Raw genomic sequence first — 14048 nt, forward strand, 5'->3', positions numbered from 1 at the left:
GGAAGAATGATTATTGTGTGATGGGGTGAGACTAGGCTCTCTGACCCAACCCTCCCAGCTGGAAACCAGGCTCTCGGTGGGGTGGTACGTGCGCGCGCGTGTTCTCACGGAGTGATTGGGAAAAGGGGACGGGGGAGGGGGGGTCTCAGGGGAGGAAGGGCAGCTCTAATTGGTTTCTCAATGAAAGATAATCACCTATTCCCCGGAGAGGCTGGGAATTAGCACTCTGCCTCTCCTCTCCATCGCTTTTAGACTTCTCATCCTCTCCTCGGTGCTTTTACTCCATTCAGCAGAAGTGGATCGAAGAAAGCGGCTCCTCGCGCCGCATTAGGGGCAGCACTCTGCTGCGCTGTAGTACTTAGCGCCCCATTCACTCACTCCGCGCTCGCCTCTCCCGGCTGTTGTCCCAGCCGCCGCCGCCGCCGCTGCCGGAGAAAAAGTTTCTCGGAGGGGCTCAGGGAAAAAATGAGCGAGCTGGAGGAAGACTTTGCCAAGATTCTCATGCTCAAGGAGGAGAGGATCAAAGAGCTGGAGAAGCGGCTGTCAGAGAAGGAGGAGGAAATCCAGGAGTTGAAGAGGAAGCTCCACAAATGCCAGTCGGTGCTGCCGGTGCCCTCGACCCACATCGGCCCCCGGACTACCCGGGCGCAGGGCATCTCTGCCGAGCCGCAGACGTACAGGTCTTTCCACGACCTCCGACAGGCATTCCGGAAATTCACCAAATCCGAAAGGTAGGCGCGGGGGCGCGGCGCGGCGAGCCCAACCCCAGCCCCGCGCGGCGTGAAGAGCGAAGGCCACCGCTCGGGGCGGTGGGCCCGGGTGCTAGCTCCGGACGTCGGCCCAGAGGCTGGGGGCTCGGGGATGCAGTGGCGGGGGCTGGTCCGCTCAGGGCGCCCCCTGTTTGCTGTGGCGCGTGGAGTGGGGGTGGCCCCGGCAGCCAGGGAATGGGAAGTGTTTATTTTTATTTCTGCCCATCACGTGCTGTGCTAGTCTTTCCCGGGCTGGGAAAGGCAAGCTCCTCCGGGAGACGCGCCCCTGTTGGCGTGGGGGTGGGGAGGAACATTTCGGAAAGTTTTCTCGCGCCAGCTAACTTGGCCACCCGGCTGCTGTCACGCTGTCTTTCCTTCGTGCGCCCCGCTGGGGGCGCCCACTCTGGGACCCACCTCTGCTCGCCCCTGGGCTGGGGGAGCTTCCCAGAGACGACCCCAGGACTTAGGCCACCGGGCATGCTCAGTGGGGCGGTCGGCGCCTCCCGGGGAGGGGCGGGAAAAGAGGCTGGAGAGGGTTGGGTTCACTTTAGGGGCTCAACTTGCGGAGCTCTGGCGGGAGGGTGCGGGGGAGGCAGGAGGCGGAACTGGGGCGCTTCTCCACTCCAGGGATCCGGCCTCGGGTATCCTAGGGGCGAGGTTTTATTCACAGGGTCACTTTCGAGGCAGCTGTGATGTCAGCAAGAAATTGCAAAGAAACCCCACCTTCTGGATGTTCGTTTGCTCTGTTCGTGTCCCTACCAGAAATGCCACACCTTGAACCGCCCTGGGCCTGGAGGCGGTTCGGTAACCTCGCACCTGAAGCAGGTTTGAGGCCACTGGTCAGCCCTGTCTCAGGATGGATAATAACCCCTCCCTGTTTGTCTTCCTTCTGAATGCCTCCCTGGAAAAGTTGGGATGAAGAGGGAAGGAGGCTGTTTCTTCGTGCGTCTCCAGGCTCCCTCCTTTCCTCCTCCCGGACACTTTAAGAGTCAAATCCTGCCTGTTCAAAGTTGTGTGTCGCCCACTCGAGGTGTGCAGAGGAGGCTGGGCGGATTTTGCCCGCAAGTAGGAAGCTTTTGCACTCCACTCGCCGTCTTCACCGGAGAAGGCTGATCGATTGGCTCCAGCATTAAAGCGCCTCTGGACATTAGGGAGAGGAAGTGCAGACTCCAAAGCCCATTACTGGCTTTTAGTCGCTGGAAGTGCACGGTAGAAAGTGCATTTCGCAGGATATTGAATATTCCATTAGGCGTGCCTTCATGGCCGCCTACCTCTTACCCCTAACCTCTTCTTAGATCACTTGGTGTCTGAGTTTGGGGCCCTCAGGGAGCCCCTAAACTAATCCCTCCCCCTTAGCTCTCTTTGAGGTCAATGCTTCTGAACAATATGTCCTCTAGTCAGGTCCCCCATCCAATCCAGTCCTCCACCCCTTTTGTCTGCAAAACTTCTTCAAGTATATTGATGGGGGGTGGGGGTGGTAAAGGAGGCTGGGCAGGGGTTGTGAGCTATTAGAGGAGGGCCAGGAGCTGGCGAGATGGGGGTGGAGGGTGCGAGGTAGAGAGAAAAACAGGAACCAGGCAGAAAGGATTCTCCTTAGGAAATGCAGTCCCATCTGAATAGAAGTCTCCGGACAGCTTTCATATTTTCTGAGTGACAGTCCACTTAGGAAGTGACACTGTCCATATGGCACCCTTTGGCCCAGACTGCCTTGAAAGTCTCTATCGGATGGAACAATGACATTCTTCTTTCTCTCAGGCCAAGACCGAAAAAAGAGCTAATATTTGGCCTTGCCCTTGGTTGGGAAGCTGCTGCTGCTACTCGCTTCAGCCGGGCTGCGCATTCCGCGGCCGCTGCCCTGCCCCGCACTCAGCAGCTGGAATCAATCTGCCCATCTCCTTAATAAGCCACTTCATCAGCGGTCACCCGGCAGCTGCTCCGCTCCCAGGGCTGCTGGGCTCGGGCTTTATCGCATTTTTGAAATTTCAGATTTCTGTGTCTGAGCGGTGCTCCTCAGAGCCACAGCAGTGCTTCCCAACAGAGAGGAGATTTTACCAGGGGCTGGAGAGGATGGGAGAACACCCGCCTGAGTCCACTCGCATTCAAGAGCTAGCTCCCAAAGGGCACTTTTTTTTTTTCTTTTCCTCCCTACAAGGAATCTCTCTAAGAATGAGGGGAGTTTTTATATTTACTGGAAGGAAAGAAATGACTCACCTTTCATATGTCCACATTGTCCTGTTTCTATGCCACATTTTTCGTGTTAGGGGGAGGAACAGTCATGATGAGCGTGGATCATGCGTAGCAGAGGTCGAGTGCATATTTGTTTCTGTAGCATGTAGCTGGAGTGCTTTCCTACTTCCCTTCTGCGCTGATTTACGCTGGGAGTGAGGATAAACTTTTCCCCACTCAGCACGTAGTTTCATACTTTAAAATGGAAGTGTGGAGTTTATTTTCAGCAAGCTGACACATTAGAATTTTGACAGGTGTAATGTATGGGGATAGTTACTGGTGCTAGGTACTCATCCTAGCACTTAAAGAGACAACTCTAACTTAGTTATCAATGACAAGATACTTATTTTGGCCAAAAAAGGAGCTACTTTTAAAAGTACTTATGGGATACAATATTCAACAGCAATCAGTATGCTTTCAGAATAAAACTGCATTTAAAAATTTTCGGGTATTTGGATTTGGGGAGTAGATATTCCATCACCTCATGTGTCCTTTAGTAAGGGCTGTGCTTCCCTGGACGGAAAGAAACTGCTTTATTGCAAAGCTAATGCTCAATTATGGTTGCCATAGGATTTGAGTGAGAGCTGCTCCATGCTACAGCTTCATTTCAAACTTTACTAGGATGCCCAGTTTTTATACTGGGGAAAAAATATTTTGAAGGTATGTGAATTCTTTTTGGTGGGCAGAATGGTAAAAGAGCTCTTGCCTATAGAAATTGCTTTAAAAAATGACTGTAATCTCAAATATTTTCATAAGAGGTGACAAAAATAACTTAAGCATTTATTGCAGTGGGAGGAAATGGCAGAATTCATCAACTATTGTAATCACGTTAGCCCGATTAGCCAGATTTCCATGTTTCCAAAGAGAGTATAATGCACAATTTCCATTCAAAATGATCTAAGTATCTAAGAAATGCTTAGATGAAAATTATACTAGGGAAAAGGAATATCTGAGCTCTCAGCATAAGTATCAAGTGTACAATATGATGATCGTGTTTAAAAAGAAAACATCGAACTTAGTGCAGTACTCATTGTCAGACCCCTTAGAAAGGCCCATTAGGGATCAAATAATTATCATTGAAAACTGCAGGTGGTGTCTTGGATGATGACAATGGTATTTTAAATTTATATACCACTTTTCACCAAACAACACCATCATTTCTTGAACTCATGATTCCCTTCACGTATATACTCCACTTCAAGAATTACCTATTCCTCATTTTAAATGTTCAAATAATCTTTTCCTTAATTCTTTGCACACACCAATTTTCTTCTTCCGGCTGTCCAGTTAGCTACTGTGTGCTGAGAAGACTGCACACATTTTTTTTTTAACGTGGTTTAAGCAAAGTTAGAATGAATATTAATTCTGTCAGAGAATTAATCATAGACTGTATTCCAAAGCCATTTGAGCTATTCTTGTCACAAATCCCTTGATTCATGATGATGTAAGTTTGGTCATTTGGAACTTGAATTTCTTCTAGGATGTGGGTCCTTGGGATGGATGGCTCAGAACATTCATTGCTGTTTGTATCTCTGATCCAATTCAGGTCTGGTTTGACCTACTGTCAAAAGATATTAAGCCAAATCAAAGAGACTGGCCTAATTCTGATCCACGTGACATCCATGAAGTGAGTTGGTCCAGCTGGATTCTGAGCCCAGCATCAGCAAAATAACAATGATAGCAATAATAAAATTAATTAATCTTATCAATCTTGCACTGTGCTAAGCTGTTCACCTATAGTGACTCATTGTCTTCTCACAACAATCCCCCTTTTTGAGGCCATGTGCCTAAAGTCTCATAGCTAGGAAATGTCAGAGACAAGTTTCAAACTCAACTCTCATGGTTTCTAGAGTCCAAGTTCTAAACCACTATACCATACAGCCTCCGAATAGGACCCATCTGTCTTAGTAACTGGGGAATCTCTCCAACTAGGAAGAAATGAAACAGTGCTAAATACAAATAGGACTTAAAAAAAAAAGTCTTAGAACCGGCACTAAACCGACCTCATGGGAGAGTGACCAGTGGACTCTCATACCACACACATAAATCTTGGGTGTGCTGTGCCAGACTGGAATTTCCTCGGGCAGTCCTGCATTTGGAATTGTCATTTACCAAGCTTTCCATCCCCTCTCTTCCTCACCCAACTTCACTAGCTCAGTCTCACATAGTCAGGGCTGACAAATAACACAGTTATGAAGGATGTGACAATTATGTTGGTTGCCATTCTTCTAGCCTCCTTTGGATACGATTCACGGTACCCTTTGCCATTGCCTCATGAGCCCCTCATGCTAATCCTTTCATCCCTACCATTCCAACTATCAAAATGAATTTATCACTAATAGATTAATACCTTAAAACTTTGACCTGATACCTTTTCCTGATTAACATAGTAATGATTTAACAGGGGCTTTTAGGGGGAGGATATTCATTTAGTTTACTCAGATGCATAATGTTCAGGACAGAAGTTTAAGGGGAAGAAGGATGATGATGGGGGAAAAGGGGCATTTTTGGCAGAAGGGCTGCTTAACAGCCTTGCATCCTGCCACGTGTGCTTTGCAGAGGGCAGGTTCTGAGCATAAAGCACTTCACACATACTTTCAGTCAAAGCTGTACAGGAGGCAGGTAGTACCCTGATTTTAGTGATGAGAAGAGTGAGCAAATTACTGCTAAAGTGCTTTGTAAAGGATCTCAGAAATGAGACCAGAATGAAAATTCAGGTTTCTTAATTTTGTGTCTAGACCAGAGTTGGTGAATTGATGCCTTCAACTTATCATCTGTTTATACTTGTTATTTAAGACACATTCCCTTGTTTTGGGATTGGTTCAGTTCCCGAATCAAGTACACTTTCCAAACATATTTGTAGTACACCAAGAGTTCCTGTTCCATTTGAATCATTGATATCTGTGTAGTTGATAATTTGCATTTAATTATTTATTCATTCGGAATTTGACCCCCATGAAACTATTCCTAACAGACCTGAATAAACAAAAGATGTCAGATCTTTTCTTTTCCTGACTAAGCGCCTGTTTCCCTCTGCCCTCTCGCCTACTGTGCAAGAGCTGCTGAGAGTGCGTTCAGACTCTTTCTTTGGATAAGATTTTCAGGTGATTTCGTAGTTGCTCAGGGTATGAATAATTATTTTCATTTGCCATTGAGACTTTGCTTATCGGCGTTTAGGGCCCGGTGTTATCTAGGTTTCTTGTAGCTGTTGGAAGTTTCTGTGAGCTCTGAGATAAACCAGGGATAGCATATCCTGTTTCACAAAAGTGAAAGCTCAGAAGTTTGGGAATTGTCAGAAAAGAGTGTTGACCTTGAGTCTAGCTTGTGCTGTGCTTCTCGGTCCCTGAAGAGAAAAGAGATGTGTGTGCATGTGTGTGTGTACAACAAACTGCCCCTTAATTGCATTTGCAAATTTACATCTCCTTACAGAAGTTATTATTCTGAAACACCTCTAATTTGACCCAAACCAGTTTCTTGAGGACAGGAGAGTTCCCCTCTGTAGTCTGTTATAAAATGGATTGCGGAAACTTGCAGTGTGTCAAATGCTTGTGCTTGTGTGGGGCACACAGCCTGATGTTGTCTCCCAGAACCTGGTACAGGAATCAATGTTTATTGCTCCTTGTAGAAGCACTACCTTCCACCTTTACCCAGTGACAGATTTTATATAGTTTATTTATTCTTGATCTGCCCGTGTTGTCTCTTTTGGGTCCTGTGTTTCTCTGCTTTGTCTTGACATCTGTAACCTTTGCCAGATAATTCCTGCCAGAAAAACTCTGGCTCAAAATATCACTCTAACCTCCCTAAAAACCTCTCTAAATCTTTCATGCCTCCAGATATTATGCAATTTGAAATTCTTTAAAAATAATTGCTTATTAATTGTTCATACTGAAAATATATAATGCTTTAAGATAAAAACTTGGTGTTTCAAGAAAATGTATATCTTTTACATAGATTTGTTTTATTCTGTAAAAATTCGATAGTGGAACTAATCTCCCCTGCTTTATTTATTGTTGTTCTTAAACAACAGACTCCTTTTTTAAACTACTAAACCTTTCTCCGCTTGACTTTTCTCTCCATTACTCGCCAAACATCATTGATAGATAACAGACTTCAGGGTACCCTGTTTTGGTTTTATTTTGAACATTTTCTTATTGTTTCTTATATGTAAATATCATGGGAGCCCATACTACCTTGGAAAATACTGTAGTTTTAAAGTCAATTGATATAAAATTTATATTGACTAGAAAGTTTTAAAAGATTATTTGTAATTTGTCCTGTACAATGTGCTAGGTACGTTTAACCTTTCTTTAGTGCATATTGATTTGGTATATTGTTGGAAATTAGTCCTAAGTAGTTAATATGTTGATACTGAGAATTGATTACCTATTACAAAAATATAATTTAAAAATAGTATTCAAAGTCTGCAATAAGTATAAAGCTAAAAATATATATTTCTAACTATGGATGCTTAGGGGAAATTGTGTTGTGTGTCTATGTGCATATATATGTATATGGGTCTGTATATTTATATATATATACATACATATGTATATGTATATGCACTTAAATTTTTTTTTCTTTATTTCATGAGTGGTGTGCTGGAGTCAGCTCCTACCCACTTGGAAGAACAGATTTTTAGCGTATCTTCCTAAATCCATGTGCAGTGTTGCCATGTTTGTAACTTGAAATCAGCTATGGTGGAAGTATTCACACCACAGAAAACAGAAAAGGATGCAAATCAGGGTGCCCACTCCTGAGCCAATTGTTAGACATTTACCAGGACATTATTGTGTTTAGATTCACAGTGAATGTTAGTTGAATTGAAAATAATACAATTCTATCACTACTTAAAAACATTTGAGGAACCTTATGAATTAAGTACATGATAATTTTATGAATATGGTATAAGTTCTTTTTCCTGATATTTCTTTAATTAGTAGTATGCCCCAAACTTGAGCTTTAAGTCCCTCTGACTCCTTATAAAAAAAACTAATTTTTGTTAATAAATATTTGAGAATACAAGGACTAGGAATAGAATTGAATGAGAATAACCACACCCCTAGTTAAGTTTCTTAGTTTCTTTATAATTTTTTCTACATTGCATTTGAATGCTAGAGAGAATAATCATAGAATGTGTTGGTGAGGGGCAGTCTTGGAGATCCCCCCATATTAAAAGCTCCTTTTGACAGATAGGAAGACAATGTCTGAACATGACTTTCCTAAACTTCCATAACCAATGAATGATGGAGCCGATGCTTCTCAAATGATGCTGCACTTTAGAATCAGTTAGAGAATTTGAAAAATCTCTAAGAAGTCCAGGCTGAACCTCATACCAAATAAATCAGAATCTATGGGGTATCAGGATTTTAAGAAAAAACTCCTCAGGTACTGTCCAGCCTAGTTTGAGAACTAGTGTTCTAAAGCAATACTTCTTAAACTTTGATGTGCATGCAGATAACCTGGGCATCTTGTTACAGTCCAGATTCTGATTCAGTAGTTCTAGGATGGTTCCTGGAGTTCTGCATTTCTAACAAGCTTCCAAGTGATGCTGATGCTACTGGCGCTGGGATCACACTTTGAGTAACAGAACTTAAAAGTGTAATTTGCCAACCACCAGCATTATAACCACGTAGGATACTTGTTAAAAATGCAAATCCCTGAGACCCACCCAAGAAACTGAATCAGTGTCTGTAGAGGAGGGTTTCCAGAGTTAGCAATGGGATTGTTGCAGAATAAAGGCTAATATTCCTTTTAGGCTTCATCAATGGAAATATTGTTTCAAAAGACAAGATATATCCAGCTTTATTTCAGTGAATTACTGAAACAATGTCATGTAATGAAGGATGTTAAGAGGAGAAGCCCTGTTAGTTATTTCAAATACTTGAAGTTTTTCCTATGCAGCAAGATGAGATAGCACTGGACATTTTAAGCTAGAAAATTCTTTGTAATTGTGAGAGACTGTCTTGTGCAACTGTCCTGTGCTTTATAGAATATTTAGCAGCATCCTTATCCTCTACCCACAAATGCCAGTAGAAAACCTTCAGTCTTGATAACCAAAAATGCCTCCAGACATTGTCAAATGCCCTTCGGTAGGGACATTTTGAGGACCACTGCCTCATATTATAGAACTGAGACTGATAGATAGAGATAAGGGGGAGATAAAGTTTTGTTTTCCTTTAACTTGCCATAAACCAGGATGTGCTCCTCCAGGAAAGGAGTGGGCTCTCCATCATTGGAAGTGTGCAAATAAAACAGAAAAACTCTAACAGCCACTTGGGTGTGGCAGTTCATTGGAAATCATAGGGATAATGACTTTCAAGATGACCTTCAATATTCCTTTCAGAATTGAGATGAGAGATGCCATCACATTCATGCAGAATCCTAGAATTTCAGAGATCCAGGGGAATTCAATTCATTTGCTAAATAAGGTGTGTGATCTGGAGAAGTTAAATGATTTGTTCAAGGTCACACAACTAGGTAATTGCCAAACCAATCCTAGGATTTTCATTTCAAGCTCTTTTCTACTGGAGGGCTGCAGTGGGATTTATGAAGCAAATGGCAAATTGGGAGGCTGAGCAGGTTGGGAATTTCAAGGAGATCCATAAGTAAAAGAATCTTAATTTGATTATGCACATGAGTACTTTTGGAGCATTTTGGTATGCCAAGTGATAACATGAATGTGCTGATATCATCTGCTTGTACATTTTTAAAACAAAGTCCAATAAGGCGTCTATATAATTAACTTGACTTAGTTTGAATTTTTTGCTTGTAATAAAGATTATGCCATTATAGTTCTTAAATTATTCTCTTCATTAGATTTGTAACAAATTCAGACTGTCCCTCCTTTTTAGTCAAATTTATGGAATGTTTTAAAATGTGTTTTAAATATTCAGCTTTGTCTTTATTTAAGCACTCTTGCCTTAAATGCTGCAAAAATGCTGCTGGCAAATCTTATAGGAATTCTAAGAATAAATGTGTGTTTGCCTCTTACAAATATTCGTGTGCCTGTTTGTTCAAGTATATATACTATTATTGTCTAAGGAACAAATCTAAAGCCTTTGAGAAAATGTTAATATTTTTCTTGATGCCTCTTATTGCATAAATAGTGTGCAGAATGCTAATTCCATGTATCACACGGCCGCCAAGGAACTTGACTACGATGCTAGTATGCTAACAATTTTCAAAATAGAAAATTCTTTTATATCCTAGGTTGTAAATCCATGGGTTGAAATCAGGTCTGTTTACAGTAAAAATTCCAACCAAATAAAACTCTCAGCTTGCCATACTTTTTTTCTTCCCATGTACTACTTTTAGAAGAAAGGATAAGACCAGCATGCATCTTAGACTTTATTTAAAATAAACAAACAAATGAACCTTCCAGGGAATAAGATCAGTTCGTATACAATTCAGTCTCCTCTCAGAGAATTATGTCACTGTAAAATATTCAGTCCAATATCCTATGACTTACTCTGGCAGTTTTCAACTGTGGTGTCAATACACAGTGGTGTGCACTTGATTAGATGAGATTAAAAATAAGTAAATAATAGCTTAAAAATCAAAATTTGTGAATTATTTGCATCTTAAAAATAAGGTTGCGTGCCATCAAAGGCATCTCCCTGGGGATTGCCTTTTATTTGCATTCCAATTGGCTTTCTTGACTGGGAGGATTACAGATATATGGCAGGAAACTGCACATAATCCAGTCTTGTTTTTTCACAAGCGTGTGTTGCACATGGGAAACATCATACATCTTGTAAGTCACTGCTAAAAAAATGTTTGAAAACCTCTTATCTGAACTATGTTTCTAAAAATCAGAATCTTGATTTTGTGACATTTGAAGCTTCTTATTTATTAATAAAGGTTGTTAGATTCTTTTGACTCAACACATATTTCAGAGCAACATTTACTCAGGTGTTCTATCCTTATCATTGGAGGTGCAGGGGGTGCTTTTAGGTGGTACACAAGTGAATTTATTTAATAATAATGGTTAGGAATATGTAACAGTGACATCAGATCCATGTTTGGGGCTACTGTTGTTTCGGAGAAAGCTAAATTTTAAGGTTTCAGAGATGCTAAGAAAAAGTTAAGAAAATAAAAATGTAGATTGTGTATGGATATAGATATGGGTGAACAAAAGAAGTTTAGAGAGGATTGTTTGAAAGCATTTTTCAACAAGGAATGAAATGGATTGTGTTTTTTTTTTTTTTTTCTTGCTCACCTGTACCCTGTTTTGGAGGATTCTGGCTAATTGAGTTCTCTGTGTACTCTTCTTTGCATGATTCCTGTCTGCAAAGTCTGTTGACTTCTCCAAGGGGATTTGAGTGGGGCTATAGAGATAGACAGAAATGGTGGCTTTTATAAAATATATTTGATATATTTTGATGAGAAGCCAGTTGGGTTAAGAAATAGTCACATTGACATATCATCAGAAAAGCATTTGATTTTCCTCCAGAAGTACAAATCCCCTTGCCATGCAACAGCACAGTCCACCAGCTGAAAAGGACAGCCGGGAAATGTTAAAGGGATGCCTGGGACACCCGTCTCCGTCCAGCCCGAGGGCACTGGGGAGCGCGCTCTTCCTCGAGTGTGTCTGCAGTGTGATTTCTCATCTCCTCTTCCAGGCTCCTTCTTGGTTCCTGTGATTAGGTGCCCATGGCCGTGAGTGGCCTTTCTGTTGTGTGGCTTTTAATAGCCAGAAGTACATGATGCTGTTCTTTGTTCTTTGTTAAAACAAAACAAAGCAAAAACAATTTGAGAAAGTTAAGGAGGTAATATCTTTGATAGATACAAGTTTAATGAATTTTCCTTGTATTTCCTTTCCTTGTGGGGGGGCTAAATTAATTCAAAGGATGCCAAAGGGTTTTTAAATTGTTGTTAAAAGAATGGCTTTGTGGATAAATGAGAAAAAATGTAGGGAGAATAGAGGAAATAGTACATGCAGGATGAGGAGTTTGAAACAGTGCATTCTTTTTTCTAGAGCATAGTGCAGGTCACCTCTCCACCCGCTTCAGAGTCCTTAAAGTTTGAATATAAAGACCCTCTTAGAGCGAGAGACATTAAGAGAGAGAGATTTCAAAAATGACCACAAGATGGCAGCAGGAGCATAGGCTTTAACATCTAGGTGTGATTAGTAGTGTGAGATGATCTGTAGTAGAATTTTTAAAATTTATTCTCAAATACATGACTTTCTTAATGTCAAAGATTGTGTTTGGAAAGTGTATCATTGGAGATATATGGTCTTATATTTTTTTCAATTAGCAGTGATTTGGGGTAGTGTGTTTAAAAAGCCAAACTTAAATGCTCTTCTCCAGTGTTTGTCTTAAAGGAAAAAAGAAACAAATAGTGCATGTTTGCATGGAGAGTTTTCTGAACATTATCAATCTGAGGGAAATTCCTAAAAGCCCTTTGTGAAAACCTTTGAACCCATATTTGACTGAGAGGAGAAAACTGAGAGCGATAATGGAAAATTAGTAGTAATAAAAAATGTATGTGTGAAGAGCTAGAAAAATAAAGGGGATGGCTTTGTACTAATCCCCTTCCCCACTAAAAAAAAAAGAAAGAAAGAAAAAAAGGAGCTAAATTATTATAAGAAAAAAATAGGTCAGCTACTAGATGAAAATTCTAACAGCTTCTAAACTGTTGTTTGATCTCCTTGATAATTCTATAATTCCAGAATATATGCAAGTAAATCTTAATATGACTTCGTTACAGTCTGAGATCCTTAATTAAAAAAAAAAATCTAGTTAATATGTTTATTTACATAAGTGGGATGCCCTAAGTATAAACTACCTTTCAACAATTTTAAGGTAAAAGGAAACCACCGTAGTCTTCGTACCACAAGGGATAAATTGTGAGTCGTATCTAATGGATTCTAAGTTTTTGAATCAATATTCCCTTGGAAAGTGCTGTTCAACCTTCCCGTAAAAGGGCTATTTCATTCAGTCTGTGACCTTACTCATGTGATACCCCTCAGGGGACTGGAAGTGAAGTAGCCGTGCTGATGGCAACATTTGTAATTTAACGTTGTACTTATTTTGGTCTGTTGCAGTAACCAAGGGTCAGTGGAAAAAGGAATTGTCCTATGAATAAAAAGAAGTCAGTTTTGAATTAATGCTATTACTTGGTCTCTTTAATTGGCCCCTTTGCTCAGATGCTGTTAGACAGTAACTACATAAATAGGCAAGAAGGGAAATTGAGAGAATTTTTTTTAAATGCACATTTTGATACCAAATGTGACAATAAATTGCCTTTGTATAACATATTTTGGAGCTCTGTGATATATTTAATTGAAGTTGTCAATATATAAAAATGCTCTTTGGGGCAGCAATTTAAATTTTTCCTAGGTTCAGAAAACCTTACGTAATCTGTGACAGATTGCTGGAAAGGATCAATGGTAAATCAAATGTAGGGCTTGCTTTATATCGTCTGCAGGGGGGAAAAGAAAATCTAGTCTCCGTTAGAAATGGTGACGCAAGAGATAAATGGTAGTACTTTTTGTCTCCTCCGATCTTTCTGGTTTGTTATCTAGGCCAGACAAACTCCTGAAGTATAGCAGCAGAGTTTGCAGCATCCTGCCTAGAAATCTTGTGGGTATCTTGACTTTGCGTCTGACTGCAGGGCATCAGGAGGGAAGTCCACACAAGATGAGAAAGACTGTGGACTCACTGGCCTTTGTCATAGTAGAACAAAAAAGAAAAAAAATAGTTTCTTTTGTATGGTTCCATTCTCTACTCAACACATTAAAAATCTTGGCTTGCTTTTGATACTTAAGAACATGCACCACATCTCAAAGTTATTGATTTTGATCTTTTCTTAGGCAATGTCTACTTCCTTAATTGTTTTAGTTGCAAAAGTTGATGCATACTCGTTGTCTGATGATAAAGAGATATACAAAACTTAGTCATCTTTACCTCCTATTTCCCTGCCTGCACTCCAGCAGGTAGTCAGTGTTAACTTTCTGTAGGCTTATGCAAACCTTACATATATAGAACTTCCCTATCCCCTTGACTGTTTTTTTTTTTTTTTTTTTAACTGAAGTGGAATCATTCCAAAAGCACCCTGATGTTTTTCTTA

The 14048-nt window shown here is 41.0% G+C and overlaps 1 protein-coding gene across 1 annotated transcript in view; it reads left to right on the forward strand.

The window, feature by feature from the left end:
• The first annotated feature begins 224 nt into the window (after positions 1-224).
• PRKG1 (protein kinase cGMP-dependent 1) overlaps positions 225-14048 on the forward strand; it is a 1297582-nt gene continuing 1283758 nt past the window's right edge. The window contains exon 1 of the mRNA XM_037803756.1: positions 225-731. Coding sequence (XP_037659684.1) covers positions 466-731 — 266 coding nt within the window. The 5' untranslated portion in view covers positions 225-465. The remainder of the gene's footprint in view (positions 732-14048) is intronic.

The sequence above is a fragment of the Choloepus didactylus genome, chromosome 15 (genome assembly GCF_015220235.1).
Source record: "Choloepus didactylus isolate mChoDid1 chromosome 15, mChoDid1.pri, whole genome shotgun sequence".
Taxonomy (NCBI): domain Eukaryota; kingdom Metazoa; phylum Chordata; class Mammalia; order Pilosa; family Megalonychidae; genus Choloepus; species Choloepus didactylus.